We start from the raw sequence: 15,502 nt of genomic DNA, 5'->3' as shown, positions 1-15,502 counted from the left end.
GTTGTGTAGTGTATTGTGATATTGCATGAAAATATATCCATTACACAAAAGGTTCGTTACATATATATAAGTAACGAATTTTTTTATTATTGCTAAAGAAGGGAAACCAGACTCTACTGATTCTTCAAAAAAGTTGTTAATTTTTGGTTAGATCCTTAAAAACAAAAACAATTAGTAGAGCATCTTGAATGTGGTGCCGATCATGTTATCGGTCGTTACACCAGAACCTTTCCCAAATCGGGTATCAGATCTTGGCTTTATCCGGAACATCCTGCTTGCCTGCGTCATTATCACCTGGTTCATATCTTTGTATCTCATCCTCTCAATTATTTTTCATCACGTTTCCAAATCTAAACAATTTCAGTCTCAATCAGCAGTTCGCTTCCCACGTTGACAAAATCGTCAAAGGTACAACCGACGGAAGGAATGTCGCACTGCTTCGACGCTTGCTGTCGTCAACAGATGAATGAGAAACAACCAAGGATGGCTCAGTCTTAACCCAACACTTGACAATCGGGGGTAAGTGTTAAGGGGGATGGGCTTCCATAATATCGGTTAGCTTCTGTTCGACGACGTTGATGGGGGCCTCCTGCATGAAGCTCGATTTTTCTGGAGCTGGTTTTCGTTGTTCTGTTGATACCAATTAAGACAGTGGCTGGAGCCTGGAGGACAACAGTACAATTTGGATGCAGTACTCAGTCCTAACTTTCTCTAGGCGATGTAGAAAGTTGTGTGCAGGTCAGTTGTCAGTCACGAGGAGAATCTTCACACTTCAGTCGGGCCTCGAGGTTCAGCAAACACTTTTGAATACGTGGATCATCCAAGTTCTTCTGTTTTCTTACAGTCTCAGGGGAAGAAATTTACGTTTTTAAAGCCGACTTTCATCTAACGAGAGGCTTTAGTTTCTGAGTTCCTGACATGCTGCAAGCAGGGGTAGGAGGGGCGAGAAGGACAACCGCCCAAGGCCCCACTCCTGATGGGGGCCCCGAGCTAACAAGTGCACTGACTGGATGGGACAGTCCATAATCTTTTACTGTCCTGCTACGTGTGTTGTTCCGGCTTCCAAAGACCCCGCAATCCTACTTGCCCAAGGTCGCGCATTCCCCTAGCGTCGACGTCTCTTGTGAAAATACACCAAAAAACAACATATTGTAAAGATCGATGACATAAACTTCTTTTCCTCCACCCTTTTCAAGGCCTGTGCACAGTTCACTTGCACGTAGATATTTAAATAGGTATGGGTACTAAAATATGCTGTAATGGTGCGTACCTTTGTACCTTATTTTGCACACAAATGATCGGAATAAAAGGGTCACCAGCCCACCAGCTATACTCCTGCTGGTACTCAAGTTAAATTACACGGCTGAATGCTAGTCAAGAGTTCTGCCTAGATTTGGCTGTTTACACGGTAAAGAGAAAAGCAAACACCAACACAGATTTCGATCTCGATCTGTCGCCAGGACCGAAGCTGAGGATAGAAAGCGAATCAAAACCTCGATCTAAACACAGATAAAGCTAGATGAGGTCTCTTTCGCTCATAAGGTTAATTCGACCCCTAAAAGTGCATGGCCATGCATGCAGATTAAACACAGGCGCCTTAATTGTTGTTAGCGATGGCGTCATACACAACAGGTCTTAACTCGTGAGAGAATGTTAACAACAACAATTAACATGAAGGCTATAACAGCTTCGTGTAGTTCTGTTTAGACACGTCGGCTTGCACATAGATCAATGTGGATCGAGTTACCTTTTTCAGACGGCAGAGAAAATAAATTAACAACTTTCAGTGAGTTTTATTTTACTCTTCACTTGCTGAATCGTCTATTGGATCCGTGTTAGGGTGGGTCTGTGTCCATTATGTTTACTCAAAAGCGATCGATCGACCAAGGATCACGTGTATAGGATATTTTAGTTCGTGGATCGACACACGATGAGATCTATAACTCCCCGCGATCCATCAACAATAAGCTGCTTTTGTCGACACTTTGCTGGCAGAGACTTGATTCACCTATAGTCCGTACTGGCTTTGACGTACGATTACTTCAACCGTTATTCACAGATCGTATTATTAATATTATAACGCTTTTAATCTTGTTATTACTTGACTGAGTCAAACCTCGGCGCGTGCTTTACAGCCAATCAATACTGTAATGCGCATGCGTGCTGGGGATAAAAGTAACTTTGAAAGCGTCGTCTGCAAACGAAGCACAGACGGTAAGTTAAGAGAAGTATAAATTAAGATAGCGAATGTTTTTGGCTATAAAACTTAAGTCTGCACTTAATTTTTCTGGAGCATGTTTATTAGTAGTGATGTTATTATTATTATTAAGTTTTCGATTTGCTTTTTTCTGCTTTGGATTCAGTGGTGTATGGATATAATACATATGTAGCCTATCTGCGAAACTTTTAGACAAGTTCAGCAAGGGAGACGTTATATAGTTTCATTCGAAATTTCTATAAAGAAATGTCAGTTATTGAAGAAAAAATGGCAGCCAAAAGGATTATAAAAGTAACTTTAGTTAAATCATATAAATCCCTTTTAAACAAATCAACATGATTAAGCCTGGAATTAGGAAAATTTCAAGACAGTTGTCGAGCTTCGACGATATGCAGTTATAGTTATACTTCATGTCAGTCATTCACTGAATACAATTTTCCTATAGACTTTATTATTTGTCTAGACCATGTCTTGCGAGCTGTATTTTTTCTGACTGCAGAGCTTTATATGTATATTCAACTTACAACTTAAAAGTTTTTTTAACTTTCACGTTATATAATACATCGATCATTTCGATGACATAAAAGTTATTTCGCCATATGTAAATGATGTTTGAGACTGCAGCGTTCTTATGGTTTTCAACAGTTACAATCAAAATTGTAAATAACTATTCAAAGATATTCAAGTCTATTGCTTTCATATCCGTGTGCGCTGGTGTGGATCGCTTGAACAGCTAGCTTGTTTACCGTTATCACACATGCACCAGGCGCATGTCAGAACTTGAAGACACCTATTCATAGACCTTCTTGTAGGCTCCTGCACAAACACTACTGGCTCATTGTTAATTTGCTTTACACGGAGAGCAACACTCACTAGTCTGATTGAGTTAGTGAAGTAAGCAAATTACTTAAATTAAAAACAGAAAGATTGTGATAAAAGTATTTTACACTTGTATGATTTAAAAGTGTGTGTGTGTTTTTTTTAAACAGCTGTTTCATGTACTAAATGACATTTAGATTAGTGAACTAGATAACCCTGTAATTCTGCAGCACTTGATCTTGCTTATCATAAACACTTATTATAATTCTTGTCCATGTAAACACGTCTTGACACAAAGCTATTAGGAATGAGTGTTTTAAATTCTGGAGGACAACTTATATAAGAGCTGGTATGAGCTGCAAGCCCTTTACTGAACAAATAGAAAAGAATGTATCATTAGATCATTGTTGAGACTGCAGTAACATTTGTCAACAACATGTGTATGTTTTAGCATTTTTTAAAATTATGTATATTTTATCTTAAATTTATCCTGCTTTAAAATGCTTTATAAAAATGTTAGTAAATGTGGTGGTGGAATAAATATGTATACATAGTATACATATACATATAGAATAAATATGTATACATAGTACAGTCTTAACTCAAATTTTTTATTTTATTTTATATTTTAGCTCAGTTTATCACAACATGAGGTTAATGTTGCCAGATGTATATTAGCAGTAACAGAATATCACCTCTTCATTCTATTATTATTTTAAATACTTGCAACTTGACCATGAAGCAGATAGGAATTTCGATATGGTATTCATCATTAACAGAGGCATGGCATTAGAAGCAGCCTTATGTTCTGGGATTTCATAATCAATACAAGTCCTGCTGGCTGGGATCAGACTGTTCAATAAAATGAATTGTTAATGTGCAAACTTGCTGTTGGATTCAGCAGGTTCCTTTCCTCCTCCTGCCTTCTTATTTTTAATACAGTCTTAGTTCAGAAAAAAAACAAAACAAATGGGAAATATATTTACATTTGTGACAGCAAATCTGCTTGGATTCTTTGCAGTGTGAGTCTACTGAAGAACAGAATGGCAAGACGAGTACTGGAGCAAGCATTGAGAGCGGGTCGGGCTGATGAAGGTATCAATATTTCAAATGTTATGATATTAAGTCTATTAATTAGCAGTTCTTCAGTAATTATTACAAAAAATGAAATTTGAGAATGTCAAGACTTAAACAGCCCCATCACACTTAATGTGAAATGTGTGAAAATATTTGATTGATTGAAATGTGTGTGTGTGTGTGTGTGAAAGAGAGATAGTTTGGGAAAAATGTTAGAGATTGCATATTTTATAAAATATATATTACTATTTGTAGTAACTATTGATAATAACAATTTTTATTTTTTTTAGATAAGCTGCCAGATACGTTCACAAAGGTGGAAGTAGTGAAGGAAGTTCGTGTAGATGACTATGCAAAGGGTGTGTTTTCTCTGCAGTTCAACTTTGATAGCACTCTGTTGGCAGTTGGTTTTAATGCAGGTGGAATCAAGGTGATTACAATACTTTGAATGAAACAGTTATGAGTAAGACAAAGTTAAACTTTCTTCTTGTTCAGATTATAATATGTGAAAGAATCGTTTATTTTTAATTTGTTTTAGATTTGTCTTATTTTTATTCTTATTTCCTTGTTTTAGAAATGTTTAAGATGGTATTGCACTTCTATATTATGTGTATGTATGGAATGCTCAGTAAAAAGGGATGGAATAATTAAGTTTTCTTAGATAGATAACTAATTTATTTCTGCTTGTTGTAATTTGCAGATGTTTGTTTGTGAAGTATTTTGTGGTGTAAATACCATGAATGCTGTTATATTCAGGAAAAATAGAAAATTGTCATAAAAAGGCAATCATAGGTTTACTTAGAACATATTGCATGGGAGGCAAGGGGAAGCAATTATCTCCTGTCCCAAATAGTAATATTAGAACCAAGAGATTGTGAAATCATGTGACATTTTATCAAAGGAGCAGGTAGATTGTACCCTCATTCAGTTGTTTTTATTTACATTTTTCTGCTTATCTATATTTTCTTGGGTTGCCGCTAATTTTTATTTTTGATCTCAGCTGATGTGTCAAAAGATTGTTCTTTCAACAATTTTGACCTGTAATTCTGTCTTGCAAAAAAGGACATATGACTATAATTGGTAGTTATTTTGGGTTGTATTTACTTTTTTCTTGAAATGTACTTATGAACCGGAGTGACTACAATAGATCTGAACCAAAATACAAGAAGATCAAGATGTATTTTATTAATAATTATATCTAAACAGAGCTAATCACAAGGTAACAGAGTTAGTAGCTTGATAGGTTGTTCACATGCATATCGCAGGGTTTGAGAGCAAAGTAACAAGAAAATTTGGAAATTCTTCTAATACCTTAAGGTAATGGGAGCTCATGCTGACTTAAAAGAGGAATATATGTCAGAAACAACACAGTGATTAATCAGATCTAATTGGATTGGGTGATTGGTTCTAATCATGTTTTAACATTGTATGATTTAACAGATCCATGATACTAAGACTGGAGAAGAAACTAGTGTGTTGAGACCCTGTCGACATGGAGGTTTTCCTATCATGTGCCTAAGATTTCATCCTAAGGTTCCTCATATTCTGTTTGCCTGTGATGCTGAAGGCCATATTTACCAATATAATCTGCAAGATGGTACATCTTCCCATGTCATTACTGGTTTGTGAAACTTTTTTGTGATCTGTACACCCTTGCAAACATTATTAAAAATTGTTATTTAAGTGCAATAATGTTTTAATTATTTTTAACATATTTTTTTAGGATATTGAATTTGTTTTTGAGAAGGTTAGATAAAGGTGAATTTTGTCTCATTCAGCAACAACAAAAAGTTATGACTTTATACATGCAAAACTTAGAGAAATCACCACAATCTGAACAATTTAATTGTTTGATCTGTAATTTGACATAAAAAATCAATACAAGCTGTGTGCCCATTTTAAGAAACATATAACGTCTGAACTGTTACAATAAAGCAGTCTCTGGTCCCTGCATGGGATGATAATTACCCAGTCTTCTGTTACAGACCTGCTGAGGCACATGAGCATTATTAACAATGTTCCAGGTCATCATGGATCTGTAGACACACCCCACATTACTGTGCTAAACAACTTATAGCAGAGTTTTTCATCTATTCCAGATCTCTGTAGATTCTGGCCTATTTCCCATATTGGAAACTTTTGCACCTAGTGCCAGTCCCAAAAACCACTAGGTGCAATCAACACAACAATTTCAGACCAGCTGCTCTTACATCACTGAGCATGAAAACACTTGAAAAAACTGGATCAAGGTTATGACTGCTATTGATAAATATCTTTTCCCTATGCCTATGGAGCTGGAAGAGTTGTAGGTTGTGCTAAGCTGTTTATGCTAAACACTCTGAACAAACACCTGAAGAAACCTAGTATGTCAGGCTTCTTTTTGCTGATTTCTGCTTCTCATGTCAAGAGAGTTTATCTTTTTTCATCAGGCCACCAGTTCTGTGTACCAACATGTAGGATCAACAGATTTAGGCTGTCCTTCGTTGTTTCTGTCATGTGACTTCTGATTACCATGTGTGAATAAATGTAGATCAGATGTAAACCTGAACCTGATTGTATTTGGTGGAGCAGATATGAATGTGTTGTGCTTCCATATTGATCAGCTAATTGCCCTCTGAGATAAATAAAATCTTATCTTAGTGCATGCAACCTTACTTGTAAAGTCTATCTTCAGAATTCCATCTATCCCACCAACTCACTAGATCCTGGATTTTTTAACAGGCGGCAAGGAGATTTTGTGTTGGCATGTGAGTTCTCATTCTTGCGGTCTGGCTGTGATGTGCAGTACCTGTCTGCAAAATAAATTTTCACTGCAACTCATTCATTCCATGATCTATATAGACTTGATAAGATCTACTTGCCAATATTGTGTTAGCCTAAGGTGACTAGCTAATGCAGTGTACCAATTGTACCTACTGTTGCTGTGTATATATGAAGAGTAAAAAAGTATTCACTGTAGTCAGCATATATATATATATACTCAGCTGTATATTGCTAGCACACGAACATATAAATCTGTGATTGCACATGTGGATTAATAAGTTGTATTGAAAACCTGTTTTATACCTCAGAATCCAACTTCATAAGAGTGACATTTCATTCAGCAGAAGTAGCTGAACCTGGCAAAAATGTTATTTAAAACAGTCCATTTAAATAAACTGCTTCCATAAAAGATGAGTTTTTTAATGTGAATCTTGTGCAACACTTGATTCTATTCTAGTAATATCACTGTTCACAGGGTGTATACAGGATACTAACCAAAACATGTTATATGCAATACTAATTTATTGTGCATATTGTGATTCCTTTTAAATTATTTAATGGTCATAAAATTATATGCACTTTGTAATGCTTTGGCTTCAGATGCATTAATTGCAAATATGTTAAAAAATGTCAAAGTATTAGCCTTTTCTTCCCTATTTTTTGGCATACAATTGATGGGAACTAAAAGTAAATTTGGTTAAAAAAGAGGAGTAAAATCTGGTGTTAAATGTATCAAGATTTTCTTACATTGTGGACTACAGTAGGGTTCCACTTTAAAATGAATGAGGTTTTGCCCTAAAACACCCATCAGCATTGGATGGATAATGGATTGATTGGTTAATTGATTTTTTTCAGAGGCTGGCAATGAGATAAATGCTATGGACTTTTCAGTTGATGGGTATAATTTTGCAACAGCAGGAAGAGATCTTTCAGTCCGAATCTATGACACAAAGACATTGAGGGTAAGGAGACTTATTGCACCCACAATTAGTTTCAAGGATCTGCACATTACTAAAACTGTTGTAACTGCTGATATGCAACATTTTTTAAAACTGAAATATTGGATAAACTCGGTAGTTTTACACTTATAGAGATTGATGTACCTTATTATAGGAAAAATAACAGACTGAAAGTGGGAATTAATACTGTCAACTTTAAAATAAAAATTGAAGTAGTAGTAATAATAATAATGACATTTTATATCATAGTACCCTGGCCAGATCCATGCTTATAGTGTGCTTCACAAACACAAAGCAACGTTTAGGACAGATTTTTTTCCTCAGCTACCAGCCATTGATAATGTATATGTATTTGATTTTGAATACTGAAATTTTGTAAGACTATTTGTAATGATATAAAATATTGTGATATACACAGTTATGATAAATACAGATAAATAATTTAAGATGAAAATAATCTTGTTATCTTGTTATGCATATCACATAAAATCACTCATCAATGGCAATAAAATGCATGACTTTGATTTTAAGCCATTTGTAAATATCTGGACAAAGCATTCATCCATATAAATTACATAATTTGTGTTGTGCAAGAGTTAAAGCAGTAAAAATATATACTTCAAATCACATCTTTTACAGCTGGACAAAACATTTGAAGGTTATGGAAGTGGTTCATTTTTCAAAGGATCTCAAGATATGGAATGTGGGAACACCATGAGAGTATATGCTTTAAAGTTTATTCCAGAAAATGAATTTACGTTCATAACTGCAGGATGGGACAATCATCTAAAGGTCAATTTACGCTTGCCTTTTACCTTCTTGATCTCATTTTCCCTTTGTTTCATCATTTTTTTTCATTAACTTGCAGATTATTCTTTTTTCCAAGGTGCTGCTGCTTTATAAATACAATAGTTTGATTTGATCTTTAGATTATTTAATTTTCAATTCTCACAGAAGTTGAGAATTATTACATGGAGCATACATAGAATGATGCATATGAAAATATATGATAAAATGAAACTCTTTCCAGAATATTTGGTTTAATTTAGGCCTTCTTTTTCATCAGATTTGGGATACTCGGAGAAATGATGGCATGGTTAGACAGATCCCAGGACCTCATGTTTGTGGTGATAGTATTGATATAAAGGTAATCAAATGTAAACCTAAAATTTAAAAACTTTAAGAAAACAAATATTTTATTTGCAATTTGCAATTTTTTGGTGTGTCTCACACTCACGTTCTGTGTGCCTCTGCTATCTATTGAAACTTTTCTACATTGTTTAGTAGCTTGGTTTATGACTCTTGCACTAAAATGTTAAAATGTTCTGTCTGACATTTTTAAAACAGTTCATCCTTGGTGAAGCCAAAGCAGAAAGTGATTAACGAGTCTGATATTTATCTCAGGGCAAAACAGTCTTGGCCGGTTCCTGGCGTGCCAATCATGCACTGGAGGAATACAACTACTTTAATGAAAAACAAAAACCTAAAGAAATCCCTTTTCCAAACAAAAATGGAGCTTTCTTATACTGTGCACAGTATTGTGAAAATAATGTAGTCTTGGCTGGAGGCAGTGGTACTAACAGTGTTGAGGCAATCGAGACAAGTACAGGAAGGGTAAGACAAAGTTTTTATTAAAGCCAGCATTTCAAGAGAAAACATTTTGAGCATTTTAACGTAACATGAATTTAACAACCTGCCTGAAAATAGGTGCCACTAGTAATTGTTTCCTATATTTTTCATTCATCATTCATTATCAGGTGCCTTAATATTTTTAATGACAACATCTCAGAATATTGTTGTCATTAATGTAGGGATATATAATCAATTTAACATTAAATTATCTCTAAGGCAGTTTTTAATATGACTAGATGGGGTTCGAGGATCTCCTTGTATATTATTTGTCTCCATTATTATCAATTTTTTCTTAAACAGCTGTTGGAATTCCCTACTTTACTGATGGCTTGTAATTGAAAGAATATGTTAATAATTATTCCAGTCTTAATAACCAGAATAAACTTGTTCATTTTTTTAAATAGTCTAAGCTACACACATATATAAGTTACGAGACTGTAGCTGCTCATACTTTCTAAGAATAAGCTGGTGTGAATATACTACATTAAACCAGCATATCTTCAGTTAAAACGCTTCATGGATAATGATATTGATGTTGGTTTAATTGATTTTTACACATGAAGCTGATTTATCTTCCTGTTTTATTGCAGCACATTGGAGGAGTGAAGATGTCTAGGACAGTTCAAGCCTTAGACTGTGCCAATGGTGGTCGTGTGTTTGCTGTTGGTGGTGCAGATGATATGTTTAAACTTTGTTCCATGAAATAATATTTTCCATGCAGAGGGGTTTGTTTACTATATTTGTTTACAATCAAATCAAAACTGTTTGGTCACAGATCCCACTTATAAGTTCATCTTTACAGAGTTGTGTTCAGGTGAACAGATATTATATTATTCAAGCATACCTGTAGTCATGCTACAAATAGGATGTGGCTGTTTCAGGTCTGGCAGTTATTTCTTTGTTATCAAGATAAAGTAAAATAAGCAGAACCACAAAGGAATATGCAAAGATAACAATGAAGATTGAATATCACAGTATCACACTCATTTTACAATAACACATCTACTACACATGTAATATTCCTGACCTGAATAAAGAACAAAATTGAATTGACCTTTTAAAATGGTCACGTGACAGCATCAAATTCAAAAGCAGATGTAACTGAAGTATATCATTATTCTTGTGAAGATGCACTGACATGATTATCAACTTATTAAATGACTTTGTTTCTATTACCATATGGTAATGGGTCAGTCAATGCAGACTTCTGTAAACAGTCCTAAATATCTTAAATAGTAGCTTAATAGCAATTCTTAAAATTTTTTTTAATGTATAAAACAATATTTTTATAAAGCATTTTATGCTTCTGAAACTGCTAGTTCCAGTGCATCAAAAACTAAAATTTTTGGCTGGTGAGAGAGAGGGAATGTATGTTGTAACGGTTGGCAGGCTAATTGTCAGCTGTAACAGTTGAGTGCTTTGTCGTGCAATGGTAACTCTTTCCTGACTTTCATTCAACGCACTCCATTAACATTCAAAAACTTCGTTACAGCACTTACACGTTTGTTATGAAATCAAGAAAATAGATCTATATATATATATAAAACAAAAGAATGTAATTTAAAGGAAAGATGCAATAGAACAGTAATAGACAGTATATAGACAGTAATAGTCAATATAGACAGTAATCGTTTACATCTAGGTCCGAACTTGAAATTTGTATAACTTATCTTTCTTTGATGTTACTCACCTCACACAATGTTCACAGTTCACAATCCACTGTTCACAATTCACTCTTTTCTCATGACAGCAACACCATAAGTCCAACCTCGCACTGATGTAAACTTCCAATACACTATACACACACTGGTTCTCTTTGTTCGAGGCTGAGTTGCCTATTCATACATGTGGGGTGTCCCTGGTCACTCCTTTGATATTGGGTTAATTTCTCAGAAGGTGATAATTTTCTCAAGGCCCATTTGCCGTTTCCTGCATCTTGGTGGGTAAGTGGTACTCTTGGTGGTACCATGGACTTATATTAGTTCACGGTGGTACCAAGTGATACTGTTGGTCGTTTTAGTCCTTTGTTTATGTCTGCGTCTTGGTGGGAGTAATACTGTTGGTGGTCTTAGCAACTTAAAAAGTAGAAAAGACATTTTCTACAGATGTATGAGGGGTTGATGGATGAAACTGAGTGAGAGGGTGTTTTTTGGGTTTGTAAGTGTAGGACAATACAACGGCACTTGGTCTTTGTCGCTTAGCTGCGACTAATCATTGGGACATAATGAACTGCAGCAATGGCAAACACATGCTGGTGGGGACTATCCTGATTCCCTTTCAATAGGTACCCCATATGGCAGCCAGTCTACTCTTTTTATGTTTGTCAGTCACCTTTTCTTCTCTTTACCCCATCAACTCCCGCTGTCACAGAAAGTGCTCTCCCACTTTTGGGCAGCATATATAGCTTCCAAACCTGGCATACAGTAACTGAATGATTTTGACTACATTCTCATTAATGTTGAATATCGCCATGCCACAGCCCCTCATGCCCGGCAGACTCTGTTGAAGGCATTCTTGACATCAATAAAGTTATGGTACAGATCTTTACCATACTGAAGATGTTTTTTTTATGAAGATGCATCTATTGGAGATTTCTTCAACTGTACTTCGGCCGGTTCTGAAACCTGCATGCTCCTCCACAAGTAGTTCCTTTGCCATCTGTTTGAGATGATTCTGTTTCACCTTCAACATAACCTTACTTGGGTGACTAATCAGGCTTAGTGTACAGTAGTTCTGGCACTACCTCTGATTCTTTTTCACTAGTGATTGTGCCCATTCTTTTGGCCACTTCTCGATCACCTGTCACCAATACATTTAAGATTGGCTGTCCTGGGTTCAGCTCTCATCTCTGGCTGTTCTTTCTCAACATGTGGCATCTGTTTCCACCTTGCCATGATATATAGCCTTATAGTTGCTGGCTCAGTGCAAAACACCTATTCCTATAACGCCCTCCTCAACTGCTGGGTCTTCCAAATTTTGCGACACGGGTCAGTGAGTACCTCCACTGTCTCTTTCCCTCCACATTTGAGCAACTCCGCAACAAGGTTGAGGAGGGACTGGTCAACCTCGATCTCTCATTAGACCTGCAGGTCTGCATGGTCTTCAGGTTTGTTTTCAACGGTGTAGCATCAGGTCGCCTTGCAAAGATGAGTCTGTCAATACAACAGAACATCATCTTTTTTTTTGTGAAATTTGTGTCTGCTGCTTAGAACATCAGTGCTCTCAAAAATCAACATTGAAGCTCATTAATGAATATAGAACGTCAACATCCCAATTTTAATTAGCTATTTCTCATAATCTATGCAGCAACTGTCTCATGAAAGTATATGTGTGCAAAAGTTACAAACCTATACACATCATCTTGACAAAGGCAAAGAGACAAGATATCAGGTTAACAAAAATATACATATTTTAAAAACAGATCGAGTGGGAGCAAGCAGCTAGCATGTCTGCCTGCATTTTGTGCAAGAGTTTGCAATATTCTCACCCAAGCACTTTAAACCAAAAGTGGTGTTGCATATGATGGAAGAGTAAAAATTTGCAGTAGTTTTAAGTCTACAGTAAAATACAGATGGCTGGTACACCTAAGTATTATTTACATAAATTTTCCAAGTCAATAATTGTACCTAGATATGTTTGTGACTGTCAGCTCCTACTTCTCGGATCGATCCCGCTTAGATGAAAGATTATGAAGTGCAAATAATACTTTTAAGCATAAGTATTAATATTAGCAGTGCGGCAAATGCATATTAGAAAATCCACCTCTTGTGAGGGTCAACTCTTTTTTTAATTCTTTTTTCTAAAGCTACAGAAATTACGTGCGGACAGAAAATGAACTAATCATGGTGGACATGTAAAGTGTATCGTGGAGGCAAATAATATACATATGGTTGATAATCCATTATGCAGCTTTCATGCACATCCAAGCAAACAGCACGGCTGAGATGTCTGATGTTTAGAAAGCATAAGGGGTGGCTGCTTTCTAAAGAAACGCGCAGGTTAAAAATTAAGTTTTAATGTGAGCGAATTCAAACAGCTTCACTTTGAACAACTAATTCGATCAGTAAGTGAACATCGTTATGTACTCATTTGTTGTCCTTCCAATTATCACTTGGTTTGTTGTGTATCACCTTGCGTGGGTTTTGGTATTTTACCGGCCCGCCGCATAATTTAGAAAACTTGATAAACTGGAATAAAACATTAAGAATGCACTAAAAATTAACAATCCCAAGATCATAGCATGAGCAAGAAATGCAAGAAACTTAATTTAACACAATATGCTGCTATCATTGATATTTATTTTTGTTATGAAAGTATAAGAGGTAGGAGAGAAAAATGATTTTGCAACTGGTAATTTGACGTTACTGAAGAGAAATATATTCAAAGGGAAAGCATTTGATTAAACGGAAACGGAATAATCGCATTTGTTTCCCTTTCCTGCCATAATGGAGACCAAGCGACGTTTAGTGCCTAGTGATGCTTCTGTGATAATTCAGTGAACTGTAGAGCATAATAGTGCTCTCTGAGCAGTACAGATGTGGCAGAATATATAATTAGAATAATGAACAGCACTGAAGAAACAAACGAGAGTAAGAATCAACATTGTTAATTTTCATGTTGCTAGGATGAAATATTCATCTCCTAGTGTTGCATTCTGATGTGAGGCTGGATCGATGCGGAAAATGTTGTGAAAGAGATTCACCGACTGGAATGCATCTCTGTTAATGCATGTATTTTTCTCACAATGAAATGGCAGATTTAACTGTATCACTTAAGAGGAAGGCATCAATAACTATAATATATATAATGATATTCGGTACGTATCTTTGTCGTACTTCAAACATACGGAAAAGTTGATTTATTTAAGGACTATTGGTTTATTAACATTTGATGGCCCGATTTCGTCTGCTTGCAGTTGATCTTTCATCACCACAGCATTCCGAAAGTTGTTTTGCTGCTCCACACAACCCTGAAGCAGCTGACCCAAGTTGTCTGCCAGTGGTCGACGCTGATGGAACATACCATCTTTGTTGTCGAAGTTTAGGCGCTGAACTTCGCAAGAGACGATCTATAGCACACGCACAGGGATACACATCTTTGTTTTCCGTGCGTTCCTTAGAGAGACCATCACATGCTGCTTTTTTAAAAGCTGACAACCATGTATTAGCAGACAATTTATGGTCAGAAAATGAAACAGGTCAACTTTTATTCTCTACCAGAGGTAGTCTTGACAAAGCAAGGAGAGCACCTGAAATGACCAATAAAGGAACACTTACATTTTCTGGGCAGATTGGTGACAGAGACAGAGGAAGTCTCCATGCAAGGAACAGAATAAAAAGCCTTTCAGTTCCTATGTCAGAGAGAAGATATTACAGGTGGGTTAAAATATGCAGAAAGAATTTTTCGATAGAAGTTTTTATCTTTAAACAAATGTGTATGTAGTGCTTAGTGTTTTGTGCTTAAAGTAAAATAGTTACTTAATGCTGCTGAAAGCTGTTATAAACTCTATGCATGGATGGAGAATTTTCATGAAGACACACTTGGCTGCCTTTTGCAGGGTAGGCCTAGTATGAGCCATTTAATTTAAAAGCCTCAAATTGAATGTGACCATCTTAACTATCTGCCACACGTTGTTGTCCAAAGAAAATGGGTATGGAAAGGAGATGTTGAGATGGATTTTAAGTCTTAAACTAAATACCTTAATTAGACTGAAATGATACACTTTAGAAACTGAAGAGCACTAATATTATATATGTGTATAAGTATTATATACAGCTCATCTGCACGGCATGTCTAGGACATATGACCCAGCAGATTGAGACTGCTGAAAAGAAAGATACAATATGTTTGTTAATATTATATGTTTATACAGTTATAGTTCTTATTTTGAAATTATAATCATAAAATTATCTTAAGTGATTATTTGAGGGTGCATACACCAGCTCGTGCTATATAAGAACAAGCGAAGAAGCTGCACAAAGTTTTGAGCAGCAGATTAGTATAATTAGAGACAAAAATGTGAACTATTTGTGTA

At 35.8% G+C, this 15,502-nt stretch overlaps 1 protein-coding gene across 3 annotated transcripts; it reads left to right on the top strand.

Annotated features, from left to right (window-relative positions):
* The first annotated feature begins 51 nt into the window (after positions 1-51).
* On the top strand, positions 52-10,764 carry LOC112574776 (vegetative incompatibility protein HET-E-1-like). 3 transcript variants are annotated; one of them, XM_025256046.1, is made up of 9 exons: positions 52-519; positions 4,059-4,132; positions 4,405-4,544; positions 5,555-5,735; positions 7,733-7,839; positions 8,476-8,628; positions 8,903-8,983; positions 9,241-9,450; positions 10,059-10,764. In XM_025256046.1, exons 1-9 carry the CDS (start codon positions 467-469, stop codon positions 10,173-10,175), a joined length of 1,116 nt encoding a protein of 371 aa, XP_025111831.1. In that variant the 5' UTR covers positions 52-466; the 3' UTR covers positions 10,176-10,764. The 3 variants fall into 3 exon arrangements, with proteins under 3 accessions (XP_025111831.1, XP_025111849.1, XP_025111841.1); XM_025256064.1 differs by lacking the exon at positions 52-519 and adding an exon at positions 1,831-2,214; XM_025256056.1 differs by lacking the exon at positions 52-519 and adding an exon at positions 2,875-3,103.
* The last annotated feature ends 4,738 nt before the right edge of the window (positions 10,765-15,502 follow it).

This window comes from Pomacea canaliculata, linkage group LG1 (assembly GCF_003073045.1).
Source record: "Pomacea canaliculata isolate SZHN2017 linkage group LG1, ASM307304v1, whole genome shotgun sequence".
Classification (NCBI taxonomy): Eukaryota; Metazoa; Mollusca; class Gastropoda; order Architaenioglossa; family Ampullariidae; genus Pomacea; species Pomacea canaliculata.
Note: the sequence above shows the minus strand (reverse complement) of the source record. Positions and strands in the feature narration are given on the sequence as shown.